We start from the raw sequence: 18,221 nt of genomic DNA on the forward strand, positions 1-18,221 counted from the left end.
AACAAACAAAATTAAGACTAGTTGTTACAGGCCTTTAGTTTTGTGCAGGTCCAATATTTAACATGCATATTTATTCATATTGATTGTGATTTCTCAGGCTGTTGTCAGTAATGATGAATGTGGGGGACCCACTTCACCTAGCACATGTCTTACCCAGGGTTTCTTCCATCCTGCTGACTTGGGCATTGAGTGTTTCCTATGATCTCTGTATCCCCAGATGCGAGGTCAGTCTTGGTCTGCTATTGCAGAAAAGGCAGCTGTGGTTTTTAAGAACACCTCATCGGGGCCTGCAAGTACCATAACATTATCTACAGACTCAGCTGCAGCTGATCACTACGAACAAAAAGAATAGGTTGGTCCACATGAGATGAGAACCTGAAGGATACTATTTGTCCCATACTGCATCTTTGAGTTTTTTCCTCCTTTGTATCTAAATAAAATCCTTGTAGCCTGTTCTGTGTGGGTGTGGGTGTGCGCGTGCACGTGCATGCATGTGTGTGTGTGCACACACGCGTGCATGCAGTTATCTGTTGTCTCCAAGAAAGGCTCTGAGAACCAAGTACCAGATTGCTATAAAGAAATTCCTGACTGCAGTTTGTAGGAACATCAAGGCTATCACACAAGGCTTCTGATGTGTAATAAGAACGTTCAATGTGGTTGTAATCATTCTCATCTCTCACCCCATAACCCAGCCTCATTTAGATGAGAACCACATTCAAAGCCATCGGTAATGGGGGAGGCAGAAAACATCATGATTATCTTCAAGTTTCCATAGTCCCAATGACCTGACTTCTCAAAGAAGTCAACATCCTCATTCTAAATGTTAGGGTTTTACTAAACAGCCCAAGATCACTTATCTGCCCATTAAACCCTAGATTTGTATCAGCTCCACACAACTTTAAGTAGTATTCAGAATTGTTAGCACATGCTACTATCCACAGCCCCAGAGAGGTGAGGTAACAAGGGACTCATGGATTTCCCTGGGAGGGGGAATTAAAGAGATCTCCTGGGTAAACTGGGGGTGAGTAGGAATGGGAGCAAACATGAGGCATCAGTGGCAGGAGAGAAGGAGAAAATAATGAAATATATATCTTGATGGGAAGGGGGCATTTTGGGGCCAGGTAGAAATATAGCACAAGGGAAATGCCCACATCTGCAAGGATGACCCTAGCTGACTCGTAGCAGTAGGGGATAGGTGGTCTGAACTGGTTATCTGCTGTAATCAGATTGGTGACAACCCTAATTGTAATCAGAAAGCCGTCATCCAGTAACTGATAAAAGCTGATGAGGAACTAATGTGCAGACTGTGTTTGATGCCTGCTGCTCTGAGAGGCCTCTAAAGACTTTCTGGGAAAACAAGAGCCTTTAGGACAGCTCTGCCACCTGCTGGCCATTGCCATACTATCCGTCCTCTTCTCTGTGGGAGCTGGTCCTCCTTCACTAGAAGAGTATGGATCCTTGGTCAGTGTCTCATGCAGAAAGACATTTCAGGATGGAAGCACCCTGGAGCAGCTGAGCATAGACAGGCAGACCTGATCTTTAGTAGACTGAATTTCAGTGCAAACTTCTAGATGAAGGGCTATTGAACCGGCTTAGCTGTGGGTGTAAGGGTGGGGTGAAGAGTCAAGCACACATCAGAGATAAGACCTCGGATCATAAACAAGTCATCCTAGAGGATCCTCTTCAACCTGGTAACCTATGAAGGAAAAGGGAGTTGCTTATCTTGTTTGTATTTGGACACTAGAAGTTGGATCACAGAAAACGGGATTCTTCAAAAGGTTAGATTTTAGGGTTTGCATATGTGTACAGGAAGGCATGGGAATGTGGATGGGAACCACACAAAGCTCCCTTGTTCCCCATGAACCCTTTGATGATCCTCTGATCTGGGATTTCTGCTTCTACCACGTTTTATCTATTTGATGGCTGACAACGGATATTTGATGAGCAATGAAAAATAATGATAAACTTTACTGATCTCCAGCAGCTTAAATATTTATCAACTGCCATGTTATTGCTCTCTGTTGCAACCTATTGCTTTTAGAACAGGCCAGAAACATTTTAATCCTCAAAATACATCCCACAGTTCCATTAATATATATCCATGCAATTTAAAGGTACTCATGCAATAATGGCTAAAGAGTCCCTAAATGTCTTGACTCTGCAGCAATATCAGGGATGGCCTTTGAGGGACAGTTTCTATACCCAGTGGAGAAGCTCCAGTCCTGACTCCTCGTGACCTAGGTATCTAGTGTTTTCTCAAAACAAGTCTCCTTCAAGCACAACTGAGGTCAGGCCTGGTGGCACAGGCTTGTGACTCCAGCACCAGGGTGAAGCAGGCAGGAAGACAGCAATACCCATGCCAGACTGGGCTGTCTAGTAAGACCCTGTCTCACATGAGCAAACATGCCCACCGCAGGGGCTGTGATCGCTCTACTGACTTTCCAGAACGTGTCCTTCACAGCTAAACACACTGATTCTGATGATGAACGCGTGTCTCTTTTCTTCACTGCTAATCGTAAGATGAGCACTCATCTGTCTTCTCGGTCTTTAATATTCAGGCATCCACTCAAAGACTCTGGTTTACTTTGTGTTGAATTTAATACCTGGCATGGGGGAGAATTTCACTGCATTTTACTGATTTTGGCTCTAGTTGCTCTGACAACTTTTGATTAATGCAGCTTCCCCAGGCCCCACTTAAATGACCATTGTATGCTACAATCTGCAACATTATACAATTATTACACCCATCTTTTTCATGAGGTCAACCCACCAGAGTCAGGGACTCTGTTTTGCAGGATTAGGCCAGGAAGCAAAGCATGCTAGCATTATTGCTTTATTAATAAAGTGGCTGTTTCTTGCTGTAATATTTTTTGATATAACTGACTCTCTTTCTATCACAAATTTGGGATTTAGCTTATACAATTCGGCACTATTTGAGCTCTGTGTGAAGACGGTCACACCGTCAAAAACGCTGCTTCCCACTACTAGGTCTTTGCTGCCTTTTTCCAATTATCTTTTTTGACAGGCATTTGGTCAGCATTTTGGTTCCAGCCAAAAGCATTTCATTTAAGACATTCCTAGATATTCAAAACATAAGATTACTACCTGTCCAAAGCTGATAATTCATAGCAGCTCACATAGATAGAAAAAACAAGCATGCATTGGTTTACCTCACTTAAAGATAAGAAAAGCGATGACCTAAAACTAATGTTCCATTAAAAGATTCCTAACTCCTCAATTCACCTACACCTCAGTTTACTGGTGACTTTAGTCTAGGAGACATACTGCTTGTGCCTTACTCTCAGGAAAAAAAATTAACCGTCTACCCACAGCACAGAAGAAGACAAGCCTTCACTTGTGTCTCTGATAAGCATCAAACTTACCAGATTGCTAACATTGAAGCTTATTAACATTTGACAAAAATGCTAATAGATCAAGGGTCATAGGCTTCACCTGTCTGTTTATGTAGGCTGCCTGGTTACCTATGACTGCAAAGTTTTGTGGGTCTTTATAGCTGGGTAAGAAAAAAGAGAAGAAGTGGCAACAGACAGAAGTGGAAACAGAAACAAAAGTGTCCCAGAAATAAGCAAAGATAGGAAAATGACAAAGAAGAAAAAGAATATAGCAAAGAACTAGAATTGAAATGGATTGAGAGAGAATTATAGCTAAAACAGAAGAATTAGAATAGAGTTCAAGGAAGAGAGAACAATAAAGAGTCATGGATAGAAAGAACATGTTATGACTTCTAAACCATCAGATTTTAGTTCCTTTTGCTAGTGGTAGCTTTATTTTGAATCCTGAGAGAAAATCTTAAACACTGGTCCTTTAAGGTTTCAGTTAGTGGTGTCCTTGAAGAATGTCAGTTATTGGTGTTTATAAGAAAATGCCGTAATAAGACCCATCACTTCGTATGCTTGCTAATATAAGACAGAGCACCGTAAGTCCATTCCCTTCAAAGGCCTGGACTTATCTTTAAGCTGCATTATCCACAGTATACACTAGTGCTTTAGAAGGGCTTTGAAAAGAGCTGGAGAGATGGCTCAGAGGTTAAGAGCATTGCCTGCTCTTCCAAAGGTCCTGAGTTCAATTCCCAGCAACCACATTGTGGCTCACAACCATCTGTAATGAGGTCTGGTGCCCTCTTCTGGCCTGCAGGCATACACACAGACAGAATATTATATACACAATAAATTAATAAATAAATAAAAGAAGGGCTTTGAAAACAGGACATGTGTCTAGATCAAGTCTATTTTTTCCATTTTGGGTTTCTAACAACCATGTGTAACTTTGAGAATGCTTAGGGAGCTGCACAAGGAGAGTCCCAGGGAAGGATTGTTTCACTTGCCAAATTCTTCCAGAAGTTTTTAAAAGAATCAATACCATTTTTCCCCAAATTTTGTTTAAAAATATCGAAAAGACAGGATAATTTTATGGTTTTCTTTTCCTTTTTCCGTTATTAGTGAGAAAATGTTGACGCAAGCAATAGGGAATGATAACAATATCCTCACCATCGTCCTGTTCCTCAAGCAGACACTAAATGCAGAACCATTGCTGGAAGCTGTGAGAACAGAGAGACATCAATGGGGTTTGAGGGGAAAGCTCCCCCTTTCCTCATCAATGCCATCTTTCCCTATCATCAAACCCTGTCCCTGCGCTTTCTCCTAACGCCACCAAATATTTCCCTAAAAGAATGCTGTTTTTTTTTTTAAAAAAAACAAAAACAAAAACAAACAAAGACCCCCGTGAAAACATCTGTCTTTCAAAACTTGAGATTGTATTTGGTCCATTTAAGGCAGCATGAGCAATCATACTGTTAAGGATCCTCAAAAAGAAGGCAAACAAAAAATATAACACACATAAATCTCTATAAAAATATGTGCTTATAGGTTTGATGAATTTTTCTCTTCTGGGCTCACAATTTTTGCTCCAAGAGCCAAAAACCATCTAACAAAAACTCCAACACCAGGCTAAAAAGCCCTCTTTTGAGTTGGTGATCATGGTTGTCCAAGAGACTATTATAGCACCATCTACTGCTAAGTTCATTGGTTGCCTCTAGAGGTGGAAAGTATTACTGAAGACACTCTATGCTTCAGGTTCAGAGGTACCTGACTTAGAAAGAACTGGCCTGGAAATCTCCTCCTTGGGACCAGCTTTCATGGTGCCTTCTGGTACCATGTAAACTTCTAGAGGAGGGAAACATCCAACAGCCCTACCCAGCTATGATAGCTATGAACAACAGCCCTCAGGGTGCTGGAGTGGCATGCACACCTTTGCAATAAACAACAGTTCTGTAATTAATTACACTTGAGGACTTCTTAACAAGACAGAAATAATGTCTGGTACTAGAAACCTAGCCAACTATCCAGGGATACAGAAGCCATGGATCTTAGAGGAAAACCTATAACCACCGTTTTAATAAGCCAGTACAATCCCTAACTGCACTCTAAATATCTGTCTTTAGACCCACAGATATTTGTGGGCCTTACTCCTCATCAAGGAAAGAACTTTAGCAACCATGGAGACCATTACAGAAAACTACAACCTATAAAAATGTCGAGTTGTGTCGCAGTGGATACATCTACAAAACAATTGGCTCACCTAATGCTCAAGGGCAGGTAGACTGGGAGAGATGATCAGGAAGTTTGCTATATATATTGTGTCTCCAAAGAATGTCAGAAGTTACACCCTTAAAGTCTCTCCAAAATGATTTCCTAAGCATGAGATGAGGAAGGACAATAACAATAGATATGCTGAAGTGGATGCACAAAAACTACAGGCAACTAAAAATACATAGTGGTAGAAATAGTCTTCACCAGGGAGAGCACATCAATTACTTATCCAATACTGAATAATCATCACTGAAAACATCATACAAGTCACACACTCACAGAAAAAGGTATATTTATGTATTTATGCATATATGTGTATGTGATAACAATGAACAAAAATGGAAGCCATAAATTTGATAGAGAGAATGAGGGGTATTATTGGAAGGTTTGGAGGGAGAAAAGGAAAGAAAACATGATGTAATTGTAGTTTAATCTCAAAAAAATAAAAGAAAGACATTTGAAGTGATTATTTAAGAGATGATAGTTGTGTAAATTGTGCTGGTTGTAGTGATCCGTTCACAGTGTATACATGTACCAAGTCATCACATAGTATACATTACATATCATTTTTATCAATTATATGTCAAATAAGCTATGGGAAAAATAAATTAAAGAGTATGTTATATGATACGTGCATTGATATTTTCCATGTGATGTATAAAATATTCAACATAAGATATATAAAATCAATTTGGCATTAAATAATCTATGGTGCTTATTAAATGTATAAATATTCAATTAGCAAAAAAATGACATGACAATAAAGGAAAATGAAATGGGTCATTAATAATAGTATAATGAGTATGACAAAAGTCATAAGACTTCCTACCCTATGGTATAAATATCATAGGCTATATTTATATGATAGGTATCATATATGTATATATACATGAATTCTTCATGAGCAGCATCCTCTAAAACTCAATTTCACATAGGTACAATTTGTTTTCAACAGCCTTGTGTGAGAAAGAAGCAGCATAGGAATGTGCTATTTCTGAAGAGGTAATAGCTTGTTTTGTTCCCGTATGTTCTTCTATCTGCACTTCCTTGATTGCATACTTCTGGTAATGTATTAAGCAAAATCTTATAAACATGGTGTAATGACTATGTAGGATCTTTGCATATAGTAGCTCTTAAGACAAGCTCAGCACAAGAAGTTCTGTGGGTCTCCAGCCTCCCTTCGTGAAATTTCCTGTTGTAGACCGGATCCTGCTCCGGCTTCACTCTGACCAAATCTGTCCCTCGTCTCTTTTTGACCTCAATTCACCAGGGCCATCTTACTCTCTCCATAATGGTCCCAAGGAAGGGATTCACAAAGAAGTCTTCTTTTATGAAAGTGATAATACCCCATAACCACTCAAAGAACTGACTGCAACCCATAGGTATTCAGGTCTGGTCCATGGTTCAAACCTTCTGAAAACAGCAAGCTCCAACTTCAGAACACAAACCCCCACCCCACCCCCCGCAGCCCCCGTTCTATCAGCTTACTAGCTTGGAAAATGTCTGCTTCTTTTCTTCCCTGACCATAGAAAGGTAAATACTCAAGCAGATGGGGAACAGAAGAAAATAGCAAGGCCCTTTCATCATTATCAGCTGGAAGGGAGGGCTGTCACTGAGCACACAACACAGACCAACATCATGATGGCAGATGTGAGAACTCAGGAACATCAAAAGGATCTTGAAGGTCACAGTCTCTCCCAGTTCCCATCAGTGTGTGCCCTCTCTATCTACAGGGCTGTCTCGGCACCTTCTCATGACAGCCCTATAAATGCAGGCGGGCTCCTCAGTCCCTACACACTGGGCTCCTGCTCACTCTTCCTTCAGGTGATTCTCAGCCATGAAGACTCTTGTCCTCCTCTCTGTCCTTGCCCTGCTGGCCTTCCAGGCCCAGGCTGATCCTCTCTCGGAAGCAGCTGAGGAGACTAAAACTGATGAGCAGCCAGGGGTAGAGGACCAGGATGTGTCCATCTCCTTTGGGGACCCAGAAGACTCTGCTCTTCAAGATGGAGGTGAGTGCTGGTGCCCAGTGTGATAGTGGTTGGCGTCTCCTGAGAGAGGGTGGAAGATGGGACTGGAATCCTGTCCAGGGCCGTGTGATTTAGGTCGGGTTCTCTGTTGGTCCTCTAGATCTTCACTGTCTTATTTGGAGAAGTAAAAGTGAGAATCAAAAGAGTGTAACTGATTTTCTTTTATTTAAGTGTTTTGATATAAACTTTATTTGTTGAATAGTTTTAAAATATAGAACATATTGAGATTGTCTATCCAATTGATAACTTTGTTAATAAAAGAAAAATCTGTTTTGCTTAAAAGAATAGATTTAGGAACTAAATGCCAGTGTATGAGTGTGTTGGGTTAGGAGACATTAAAAGTTGAAGGACTGCAAAATGGGTGTCAAGGTATGCATGCGATCAACACTTGTTAAATGTATTTTTTTCCCAGTGTTTGGAGTTGCTCGTGGTGCTGGGTGTGATGTCACCAATGCAGACAAACCGGCTCTGTACCGTGTATCATGCATCTTCATAGTGTTGTGCACTATTGCACACTGCTGGCTACCGTACTTAATGCCTGTTGTTCTTTGTTTCCTCAGCCTCAAGAAAGGTCCCACTGTGCCGCTGTAGAAAGGTATGCAGATTTTATGAACGGGTCCGTGCAATCTGCAAAGACAAGAAACGAGTCTGCTGCAGATGAGACGAGAGACGCAATCACCATGTGTTCTGAGACCTCATGATCAGCCATTGCCCTTGTACTCAGCCTCAATTCCTTTTTTCTCAAATAAACTTTCTTGCAGACAACCTGGTTTTATGTTTCTTTGATGCTTTCTACGTTACTTAGCCAGGACTTTTCCAAGCTATGTAGCTTCTCTGAGAAGTTAATTTTCTATTTCCTTGCCTCCCATTGCACTCTTAGTTCAACAAATGGACAACCATCCATTTCCATTGTTATTGTAAGTATTTCCTATTCCTTCTCTTAGAATTAGAAGGCCTGGAAGATACACATACATAGTTGTCAGTGTAGTTTTTGAAAATTGAAGTTGTCTGTCCCCTCCCTAATGTCCAATAAATACTTTATATTTTTAATGAGCAGCTTATATGTCATTTAAGACCTTTTGATTCTCCTTCAAGGAAATTTCTTGATCAGCCCCTCCTGTGAGTAGCAGGGACTGAGTGTCTGTGAGGGGCGTAAAGAAATTGGTCTCAAGCAAGCTCATCAGTCAACTGTAGGCTCAGAGGTAATGGCTTGTTGGACATGGATGGGCTTTTGAACTCCCACTGCATACACAGTACTAAACCATGAAATGGCTCACAGTTTTGGGAGCAGTTTTTTCTTACAAGTCTCTGCATCAGGGCCTTTGTTGGACAATTGTTCCTGTCCTTGTTTGTGACATTCATAGACCAGTGTGGAAAATGAATAGAACTCCATCCATCCATCCATCCATCCATCAACCATCCATCCATCCATCCATCCATCCATCAACCATCCTCCATTTCCTAGACAGACCATGTCCATTTACTAAATAATGGTCATATATTTAAATTATGACTTCTGATGCCTGGTAGTTAGCTTGTCTTCAATATTTATAGATAAAAGAGGAAGCCTTCTCATTGTACCAAAGGTAGGGATGTGGAAAGCACAAACCTATATGAGGTGATTAGTGAACTGTTGGGTTCTGTGCCCAGAACCCAAATGTTCCCAACATTGAGAATAGCTAGTTCTGTAACATGCTGAACAAGTAATCAAGAATTTAGGGTAGTAGTTAAATACATGGGGCTATGCGACGGCCATGTTACTTGATCTTCAATGACTTTCAGTGAGAGGAGTAAACTCTCCAACTTGCTGTCAAGACTCAGATAGGAAACTGCTTATTGAAACCTTTTCCTTGGCAGGGTCTCAACAGACCTATACATAGTCAGCCTTCTCTCTGGACACACACTTAGCTTATGCTCTCTAGTCCTTCAGGTAACTCTCATCGACTTCATGGCCATTCCCCTGCTAGTCCTCTGGGGCCCAAAATGGACCTCTCTGAGAAAAACCTGAGCAATCTCTATTCCAGGAACATCTTGGCTAGAGAACCATGACATAATCAAAGAGAAGGTGAATGGCCAAAACAGAATAGGGACAGATAGGGAAAATAAAGATCAGGGTCTAGATACAGACTGTATAAATAATCTGGAAAGGTTATATCTATATATCAATATCACATATACATATATTCATATATTTAAATAATCTATGTCTATATATCTATATTATAAATGCCTATATCTAAATATCTTTGTATTTCTTTAGTTTATTTTACCTCATCCATATGTTCAAGCATGAGAACCAAATAAGTATAGGAGATTTTCTTCTGCCATAAACTTCTGATATGTTTGAAATTGCTATCTATAAGTTAGAAAAAGTAAGCTATGAGTAATTAATATTATATTTGAGTATCAAGTTTTATTACACAGTCTATTTCTCTCTGCATATAAGAAAAAATTATTAAAATTGGAATGTGTGAGTGTGTATAGGTATATGAGCTGGGAGGCTCCAGAAACACCTACAAGGAAAGGCAGTAAGAAAACCTCTCACATTCTGGAAGGAACAACAGCTCATACGGATGTCGATTCCTACCATCAGAGTTGCTCAAATTGCTTGTATAACAAAGCCATCCAACTCAGCATGGGATTTCCCTCACATTTGTCACTATTGTATAGTGGACCTGTTTTTAGTGTCTATTGTTCTCCATGTCTTAGGTCCTTCACTGAAATTTCTTTTTTCTATTTTTTTTTAAACTGAGTATTTTGGTGTAGACATGGTATCCTAGAATTTGTTCTGTAGAATGGACTGGCCTCAAACTCAGAGATCCATCGGCCTCTGACTCTCAAATGCTGGGATTAAAGGCTTGTGCCACCTCTCCCCGGCTAAGGAACATATCTTCATAAAGAAGAATTCACCAGAAGAAAACAGACCTGTATGGGTCACAGGATAATACTCGTCTTTATATTGTGAATGAAAGCAGAAAAGCAGCAAATTTGTTTGTTTGTTTGGTTATTACAGGGGAATTACTAATATGTTTGGTTATTACAGGGGAATTACTAGATTCTTTGGTTATTACAGGGGAATTGTTAACAGCCGGGCGGTGGTGGCGCACGCCTTTAATCCCAGCACTCGGGAGGCAGAGGCAGGCGGATCTCTGTGAGTTCGAGACCAGCCTGGTCTACAGAGCTAGTGCCAGGACAGGCTCCAAAGCTACAGAGAAACCCTGTCTCGAAAAACTAAAAAAAAAAAAAAAAAAAAAAACAGTGTTCTATTTACTTTCACCTCAAATTCCTCTCTAGAAAATTCTTACTATTTCACTGATATTTACTTTCTACTATTTCATTGATATTTATTTCTTGCTATTTCATTGATGTTTGGTTTGTGTCTTTGTAAAGACTCTTGGGTTCATGCATCAGAATCATTATTAGTGCCGGAGGGGGAATAACATGGAGGTCAAAGGACAACTTTGTGGAGTCAGCTTTTACCTTCCATTTTGTGTACATTTTGGTACTCAAACCTGAATCACTAGGATTGCTTGGTAAGTACCTATACCCACTTTAAACAGAGAATCACCATAATGTCTGCTTCCTGGCTTAATTGCAACTAAACAGTTCCCATCACTGCTCAAAAACTTCTGACAAGATTTATCTCTTAACTAATCACTCAGTAGAATTATCTTACTATCTTTATATTGGATTTAAAATAAATATACAAATCTTACTTCACTGACTATTAAAGTATTCAGTTTTTGGGAATTGTTTGATAAACCTTAAAATTATAAACTGGTTCTTTAAAAAATAGATTCTTACATTATAAATACCGTTTGACAAACTAACTCCAGTGTCATACCACCTATGACCTATAAACAGCTTGTGCAGTGTGTGACTCACGATGTGAATTCAACAGCTCTGCAATTAGTCATAATGAACTCACACCTTACACAGACAAGAGGCAAAGAGTTCACAGGTCAGCTGTGGCCCACATCCCAAGGCTGGATGTCATTGCTTCCAAGGATGACCCCTGAGGTCTAGTCATTGAACTGGCTCTCCTGCGATACCCCACGTGAACCACTTTCTCCTTCAGCTTGGGTTTGTAACAGTAAGCTTGCGGCTATAACTAAACACACTTTTATGAGTGTCTTGACAGTATTTATTTCTCACAGTTCTGAAGGCGGAAGACATCTAAGATCCAAGGAAGTTTCCAGGTTGATTCTCCCAAAAGGGCTGACTCCTGACTTGAATTTGGAATCTACATCTTATATCCTCATTTAGTAAAAGAGGGAGCCGGAGCTTTTGTGTCTTTTTCTTCATCATGGCGCTCTACCATCAGAACCTCCTCTAGTCCTAATCACCTCCCGAAGATCCCACTTCCAATACCATCACCCTTGTAGTGAGGGCTTCAACATTTGATGTGAAGAAAAGACAACCCATCCACGGCAGCATCCCTCAAGATCCCTTCACAGGATCATAGAGGGACTGGGAAAACCACCGTCTGCAGACAGACATTGAAAGCATCTGGAGAAGAGACAAACATTGAAGTTCATCTTGCAGGCAATGCTGTTGTTCCATCAAGAGGACAGGAACCCCACCAGAACTCACAGCACAGAGAGGAACGTCTCCCTTGTCTACTATCGCCTTTGACTCAAGAGGCTTCCTGGGATGGGGTCTTCTCTCTCCTCCCATCCGAGCCAAGGTTGTATTGCAAACACATGGAGGCTCCATTTTAGAAGTTGGAGCTTCTCTCGGAATTTCCCCCTAATTGCTATTTCCTATCATATCTCATTTAGAAAATAAAGATTAGTGATTCTCGAACATTCTTAGTTTATTTATTGATATGCCCTAGATACCCAGAGTCCTTGTCACCCAGCTTTCTGATCCCTCAGAAAGGGAAATGAGAGAAAAGATTTTACCTATAGATTTATCAGAATCTCCCTGTCAGGAAAGAAGCTACCAAGCTTTTTGGCAACTCTGTGGCTGCAGACTGCCGCGCCCTGCGCCCCGGTCCCGTGTCTGCGCTCTGTGCGCTATTACCCAGTTCGCAAGCTTCGGGAAAGGGGGCTGGAGGTTGAGAATACACACGCAGAGACAGACCGACACATGCAGACCTTTTAACACTGATACCATAGCCCCAAGAATGCCCCCTTTATTGTGTTCAGGGGCAGATTATATAGAGATAGCCACGCTCCAGCCAAACCCACCAGAAACCACTCTCCCGCCATCAGGAACTCCTGAAGGTCTCGTGCTCAGAGCAGCTGTAAGCACTCAGATCGGGGGAAACAAGATGTTTACAAGAAATTCAGGATCTGGGGTCTCACTGCTCCCAACAGCAGGCAGTGAGTTTCCTTCTTGATCATGCTCTATTCCAGAGTAGAACCCAGGTTCCCTCCTCTTGTGCAGTCAGCACTCTCAATGGGTGACTTCTATGTTGCCCTGATGTCATTCAGACAGCAGGCAGAGATGGAGGCACTGATCCCAAAGAATGCATTCACTGTAACTATATTCCATTATAGTGGAAGAAATGTCCCATTGTCACTCACATGTCACCCATAAGAACTAACTGCACAGACAATGTGGAAACTGTGGTGAAGGAAGTATGCTTGGTGCTAAAGAAGAGGAAGCCTGGCTGTAGGACCAGGATCTATCCCTGATGCTTGAGCCCATTCCCTCTGGTGGGATGCCATGCTCAGCCTTAATGCAGGGGGAAGGGCTTGCTCCTGCCCCAACATAATGTGCCAGACTTTGGTGACTCCCCATGGGACCCTTACCCATTGGGAGAAGTGGGATGGTGGAATAGACGGGAGGGGGGTTGGAAGGAGGGGCAAAGGGGCAAAACTGTGGAAGGAATGCAAAATGAAACTTAAAAAATAAAATTAAAAAAAGGAAGCAGGTTACCGAGTAACTAGTTCCCTCTAACTTTTGATCACCAATTATTTTCCTTTTGACAAAGGTTATGCTCGCCCCTTTTCCTAGGGAGAAAATCTAAGTCTCTTCTACCTCTGTGTCTTGGGGATGCCCACTTACCCTCATTACGTCTGCAGGTGTTCGATTGTGGTCCCGGGATGTAGAACTGAAAGACGATGGATGCAGGAGAATAGACTTGCTGGATTTGTAGCTCGTCCTGCAAGCACAACTCCTGATGGGACATCCTTGCTCTGGTAGGTCTGACTGCCATTCCACCCTCTAGCTCAATAATGAGGGGTGCAATACTCACTAACACTTAGGTCACGCTTGGGTGTGCCAGGTTTCAGTTGGCACATTATCGATCCATTCCCCAGGACAATTTTACAATGCAGGCTCTGGGAGTATTTTGTTTTATAGATTATAAAAAAAAAAGAGCCGGACCCATACAATCAGTAGGTAAATTGTCCGTGCTTTCCTCTTGAAAGTAGGACTGGGGCTTGGAATTCACCCCACCTGCTTCCAATGCCTGTTTACCACGAAATGCAGCCCTGTTAGGGCTAATCTGCTCAGGATTTTAAAGACCCCCAGAACTGAATGAAGGATGAAGTATGTTTCTCAGACACACGTCCCTCCCCCACAAACAGAAAACACATGCATGAAGTCACCTTCCGGGTCCTATTTTAATAGCAGCCAGCAGGTCTTGACAAGCTGGTTAGGGAGTGTGCCGAACTGACTCTCTCTTTACCCCTGAGCCCTGCCATGCCTCTCTCTCCAGCTTGTGTCGGGTACAGGACAAGACTCTGTTTCTCTAGCTGCTGGAAAGTGAGCTCCAAGGAGAGGGGGGCATTTGGCCAGCTATTTGATGCCTCACTAGCATGGGCCTGCATCTCATTTTTTAATAAAATTAAAAACTGAAATATTAAGCTCTCAACCCTCTGTGAGAACAAAACAGTGGCTAAAGAAACTCTGTAAACACATCCACCAGCTGTGCAATGTGCCCCTTATCTTTCCTACCCCTTTCTTAAACGACTTCCTGCACATTTGTTAAAACAAAACAGCGGGTCATATCCTTCTCAGATCCCCAGTCAGGATCCCATTGTCCTTAGGAAATATTTCAAACTCCTTCAATGGTTTGGCATGGTTCCTACATTAGAGGTCTCAGTCCCCTTTGGTGCCCCATGTGTGGTAAGCTCCTAGGCTATCCTGAACCAGATCAACCTCTTTTTGTTTTTCCCCAGGTGCTGGGGAAAAGCCAGATGTTGCTCAGCCAGGTTTCTGTAGGACCAATACACCTCTATGGACACTTTCTTCAAAGTTTGAAGAAAGACGGTGTAACTACATATCCCTGCATGCCATTGCCTCCTTACGAAGCTCAGTGAGGGCTGCCGCCAGTCACTGCATCAGCTGAGCTGATAATAAACCCATTGTAGGCCGTTTAGGTGGTCCATCTGCAAAAGGTGTGATGTCTCTGAGCACAGTCACACGAATGCTACTTGTCTCCCAATTCCAAGCCTAAAATATGTGATGGGTAGGAGTCTCTCTCTCTCTCTCTCTCTCTCTCTCTCTCTCTCTCTCTGTGTGTGTGTGTGTGTGTGTGTGTGTGTGTGTGTCTGCTCCTCTCCCTCTCTCTCTGTCTTAGCCATTGTCGTTGAAGACCCTCTATAGAGCTCAAATGACTCAACCATGACTTCTCCATCAACAGCCCTGCTTTATTCCTGACCATATGGAAAACATGGCAAGGACATACCTCTTTGCTCTACGATGCTGCCGTGGACTTGTTTAAATCTTCCCGTGCTTCTGAATTCCATCAGCATCAGGGGCATCTCTGACTTGCTTGTTATGTTCCCCAGGTTTAGCCCAGAGACTGACATTAACGAGGAAACAGTGTTTCTGATTCAATGCTCTTATGCAATAACTTATGAAATTGTCTAGAATAACACGTTCTATCACGATTGGGTATTTTTCCTTTTCCTGTTTTGCATCTTTTCTGGCACCCGAACTTTTAAAATTACAACAGCAGTGTTTTAATTTTTTATTTTTAACTCCATGTCATCCAAAGCGCATTTACTCAGCAATCATGGAGGAGTACATAAAGGAATAAATTGATTCAAAATCCTGCCTCCCTCCTAGGCCTCCTCTGTGAAATGAAGTAGAGATGACCTCAGCTACGGCTTCCACCTAGGTCACCCTCTGTAGTGTCTTCATACCAGGCATGCAGACCAGCCATGTTTCCAAGTCTTTAGGAAACAAAGTCTGGGCTTCAGGGTTAACTTGCATAGCAATTTCTCAAACAGAAGAACAGGCAGAATGGGGCGATGGGGTGGGCTGAAGCATCACAGCTAGTGGATGTCTAGAATATTCTGAATCTCTGAATCTTCAAAGAGAACTCAGTACCTAAAAGTTGTTAGTAAACATTACAGAACAAACCACCTGACCAAAGCGATAGAAAGAGCTTTTTTTTGTCTTTATGTTCTAGAGCCAAGACACTGATCTCAGAGCAGCAAATGAGAAAATGTGACCAGGGCTCTCAACGCACACCTAAAGTTGCATGGTTGATATGTCCAGACAGTACCTGTAATTCACTGTACTAGCCCTGGAAGCTGGGTTTTCTATACTGCCATGGACAGGGGCCTGGCCAAAGGAAAGCCTACCCAGACACAGCTGGCCTTAGCTTATCACATCTGTACCACAACACACCGGTGATCTGATGTCATTGTCATCTCTCCAAGAAGAATCAGAGACATGAGAAAGCAAAGTTCTTCTTTTTTCAACCACCTGAGGAGGTACAACTAGCCCAGACACTGTCCTAGGCTGATTGTTATGGATCATTGACTAGAGGTGACTGGCAGGCAATAGCAATGCCTGAATGCTTGAATAAAACTGAAGTTTAGAGGAAATACCATCTTCATTGTGTGTGTGGGTGTGCACGCGCACGAATGCCTGTGAACCCACAATCACTCCCATGTAGACACTGTAGATATGTGCACGTGTGTTCATATGTGTGTCAGTACATGTACGTGTACATTTCTGCATTTATGACGGTTGGTAGCTGATCAGTAATTAACCCTGGTCATTCCTATACAAGGACCATCCTCCCTGCTAAATTCTCTGTTCAAATATCATTCTTAGGTTCATCCTTTTGGAACACCTCCATTTCAGACTGATTTCCTGTGCTTTTCCTCTGTAACTTTTACACATACCTTTTCCTGCTGATGCTACATTTCCACACACACATACACACACACACACACACACACACACACACACACACACACACAGAGGGAGGGGAGAGAGAGAGATTGATACATACCAGTGCACTCGGGCACACATGTAGTTTTTTGGTTTGCAGTCTCTCCCATTAATTTAATATCTTCCAATAAAATAGTAAAAGGGCAGCAAGAAAGCTCAAACGGTAGAGGCTTGATAAACTGAGGTCAATTCCTAGCTCCCATACGGTGTTAGGAGAGAGGCTACTCCTTAGAGTTGTCCGCTGACCTCCACATGTACATAACTCTCACACACTGTAGTGTGTGTACACAGGCACCCAGTCCCTCACACAGAGAAATGAATATATATTTTAAATATGTATTAATAAAACCACTGGGGAGATAGGAAAAACTGCCTCAGAGAAGGTGAGCTTATTCTGAAAGGGAGCTGGGGGAGAGCAAACCTCAAGCCATTCCCTAGACTGGTCCAATAAAGTATCCCGCACAGCCCGGGCCTGGAGTCCGTCCTCCACGGGAACACACTAAGCTCATACAAGGGTTGAGAAGCTTCATCTCCTTTGGCTAACTCTTCCCAAGTTCTTCAAGTGCTCCCTGTATAACCGGTGGTGTGACCACTCCATGGAATGGTTAAGGGAAAAGTTTATACTATAGATATGAGAGCGAGAGACAGAGGCATCTGGAAGAATTCAGAGTAGGGTCAGCCAACTAGCCAGGAGACAAGCAAAGCAGAGAGAGTGGGGGTGGGAGAGAAAGAGAGAGAGAGAATATGGGAGAGCAGAGGGAGGGGGAGGGAGGCAGAGAGAGGGAGACAAAAAGAAGGAGCAAAAAAGAAAGAAAAGAGGCAGAAACAGCAGGGTTTTAAGGAGAGCAAGGAGCTGAGGGCAGGGGAGTCCACGAACTGGAGGAGTGTAGAGCAGGGAAAGAGGTGAGAAGCCCTGAGATGCTAGCATGGACTCTGAAATGTGTAACTGTACTTGCGATACTGAATGAACCTGGTGGCCAGCGTGTACTTTGATACAATAATGGGCACCATAGATAACCATTTGTCCCTTCTGCCAGTGATAAGGTAGAGGGGAACTGGCTTCACAAGCTCCTGAGGAATGCTGGCTTTTGTCTAACAGTCAGAATTTGGGAAAATGGAGCTTCCTTTGGACCTGACACTCCCCACGTTGGCAACCTCACTTAACACAGGCAGAGGAACTATAAGGCAGCAGGAAGGAGTGCTGAATGGGACTTATGGAATGGATAGGCACAGAAGTGTTTAGACTGATGGAATGTAACAGAAACATTAAAATCTATGATGTTCAACACCTAGTCCCTTTGGCTATGTAAAAGCATGTACAATATCGCCTTCATTGCTCATTGTTAAGTTTGCACAGGTCCTCAGTTAGTAGGACATTTGAATGCACAAGCTTTGCCATCTGTTTTGTTAATTGGAGGCTGTTATTCTCTCCAAAAGAAAG

General features: G+C 42.2%; 1 protein-coding gene and 1 long non-coding RNA gene across 2 annotated transcripts; one reads left to right on the forward strand and one right to left on the reverse strand.

Annotated features, from left to right (window-relative positions):
- The first annotated feature begins 7,446 nt into the window (after nt 1-7,446).
- On the forward strand, nt 7,447-7,641 carry LOC121462152 (alpha-defensin 25-like). The gene has a single exon (XM_041673567.1). It carries the CDS (start codon nt 7,447-7,449, stop codon nt 7,639-7,641), a length of 195 nt encoding a protein of 64 aa, XP_041529501.1.
- A 173-nt stretch (nt 7,642-7,814) lies between these two features.
- LOC121462212 lies at nt 7,815-15,410 on the reverse strand. The gene is made up of 3 exons (XR_005976285.1): nt 15,279-15,410; nt 13,652-13,748; nt 7,815-8,263 (listed from the first exon to the last, which is right to left on the reverse strand). It is a non-coding gene; the product is annotated as an uncharacterized LOC121462212 (long non-coding RNA).
- Nucleotides 15,411-18,221: the final 2,811 nt, after the last annotated feature.

This window comes from Microtus oregoni, unplaced genomic scaffold (genome assembly GCF_018167655.1).
Source record: "Microtus oregoni isolate MIOR12 unplaced genomic scaffold, Mior012 000024F_ref0000369, whole genome shotgun sequence".
NCBI lineage: Eukaryota > Metazoa > Chordata > Mammalia > Rodentia > Cricetidae > Microtus > Microtus oregoni.

Excerpts from the sequence above, each read along its gene's own strand:
- LOC121462152 (XM_041673567.1), top strand. The coding sequence starts at position 7,447 with ATGAAGACTCTTGTCCTCCTCTCTGTCCTTGCCCTGCTGGCCTTCCAG.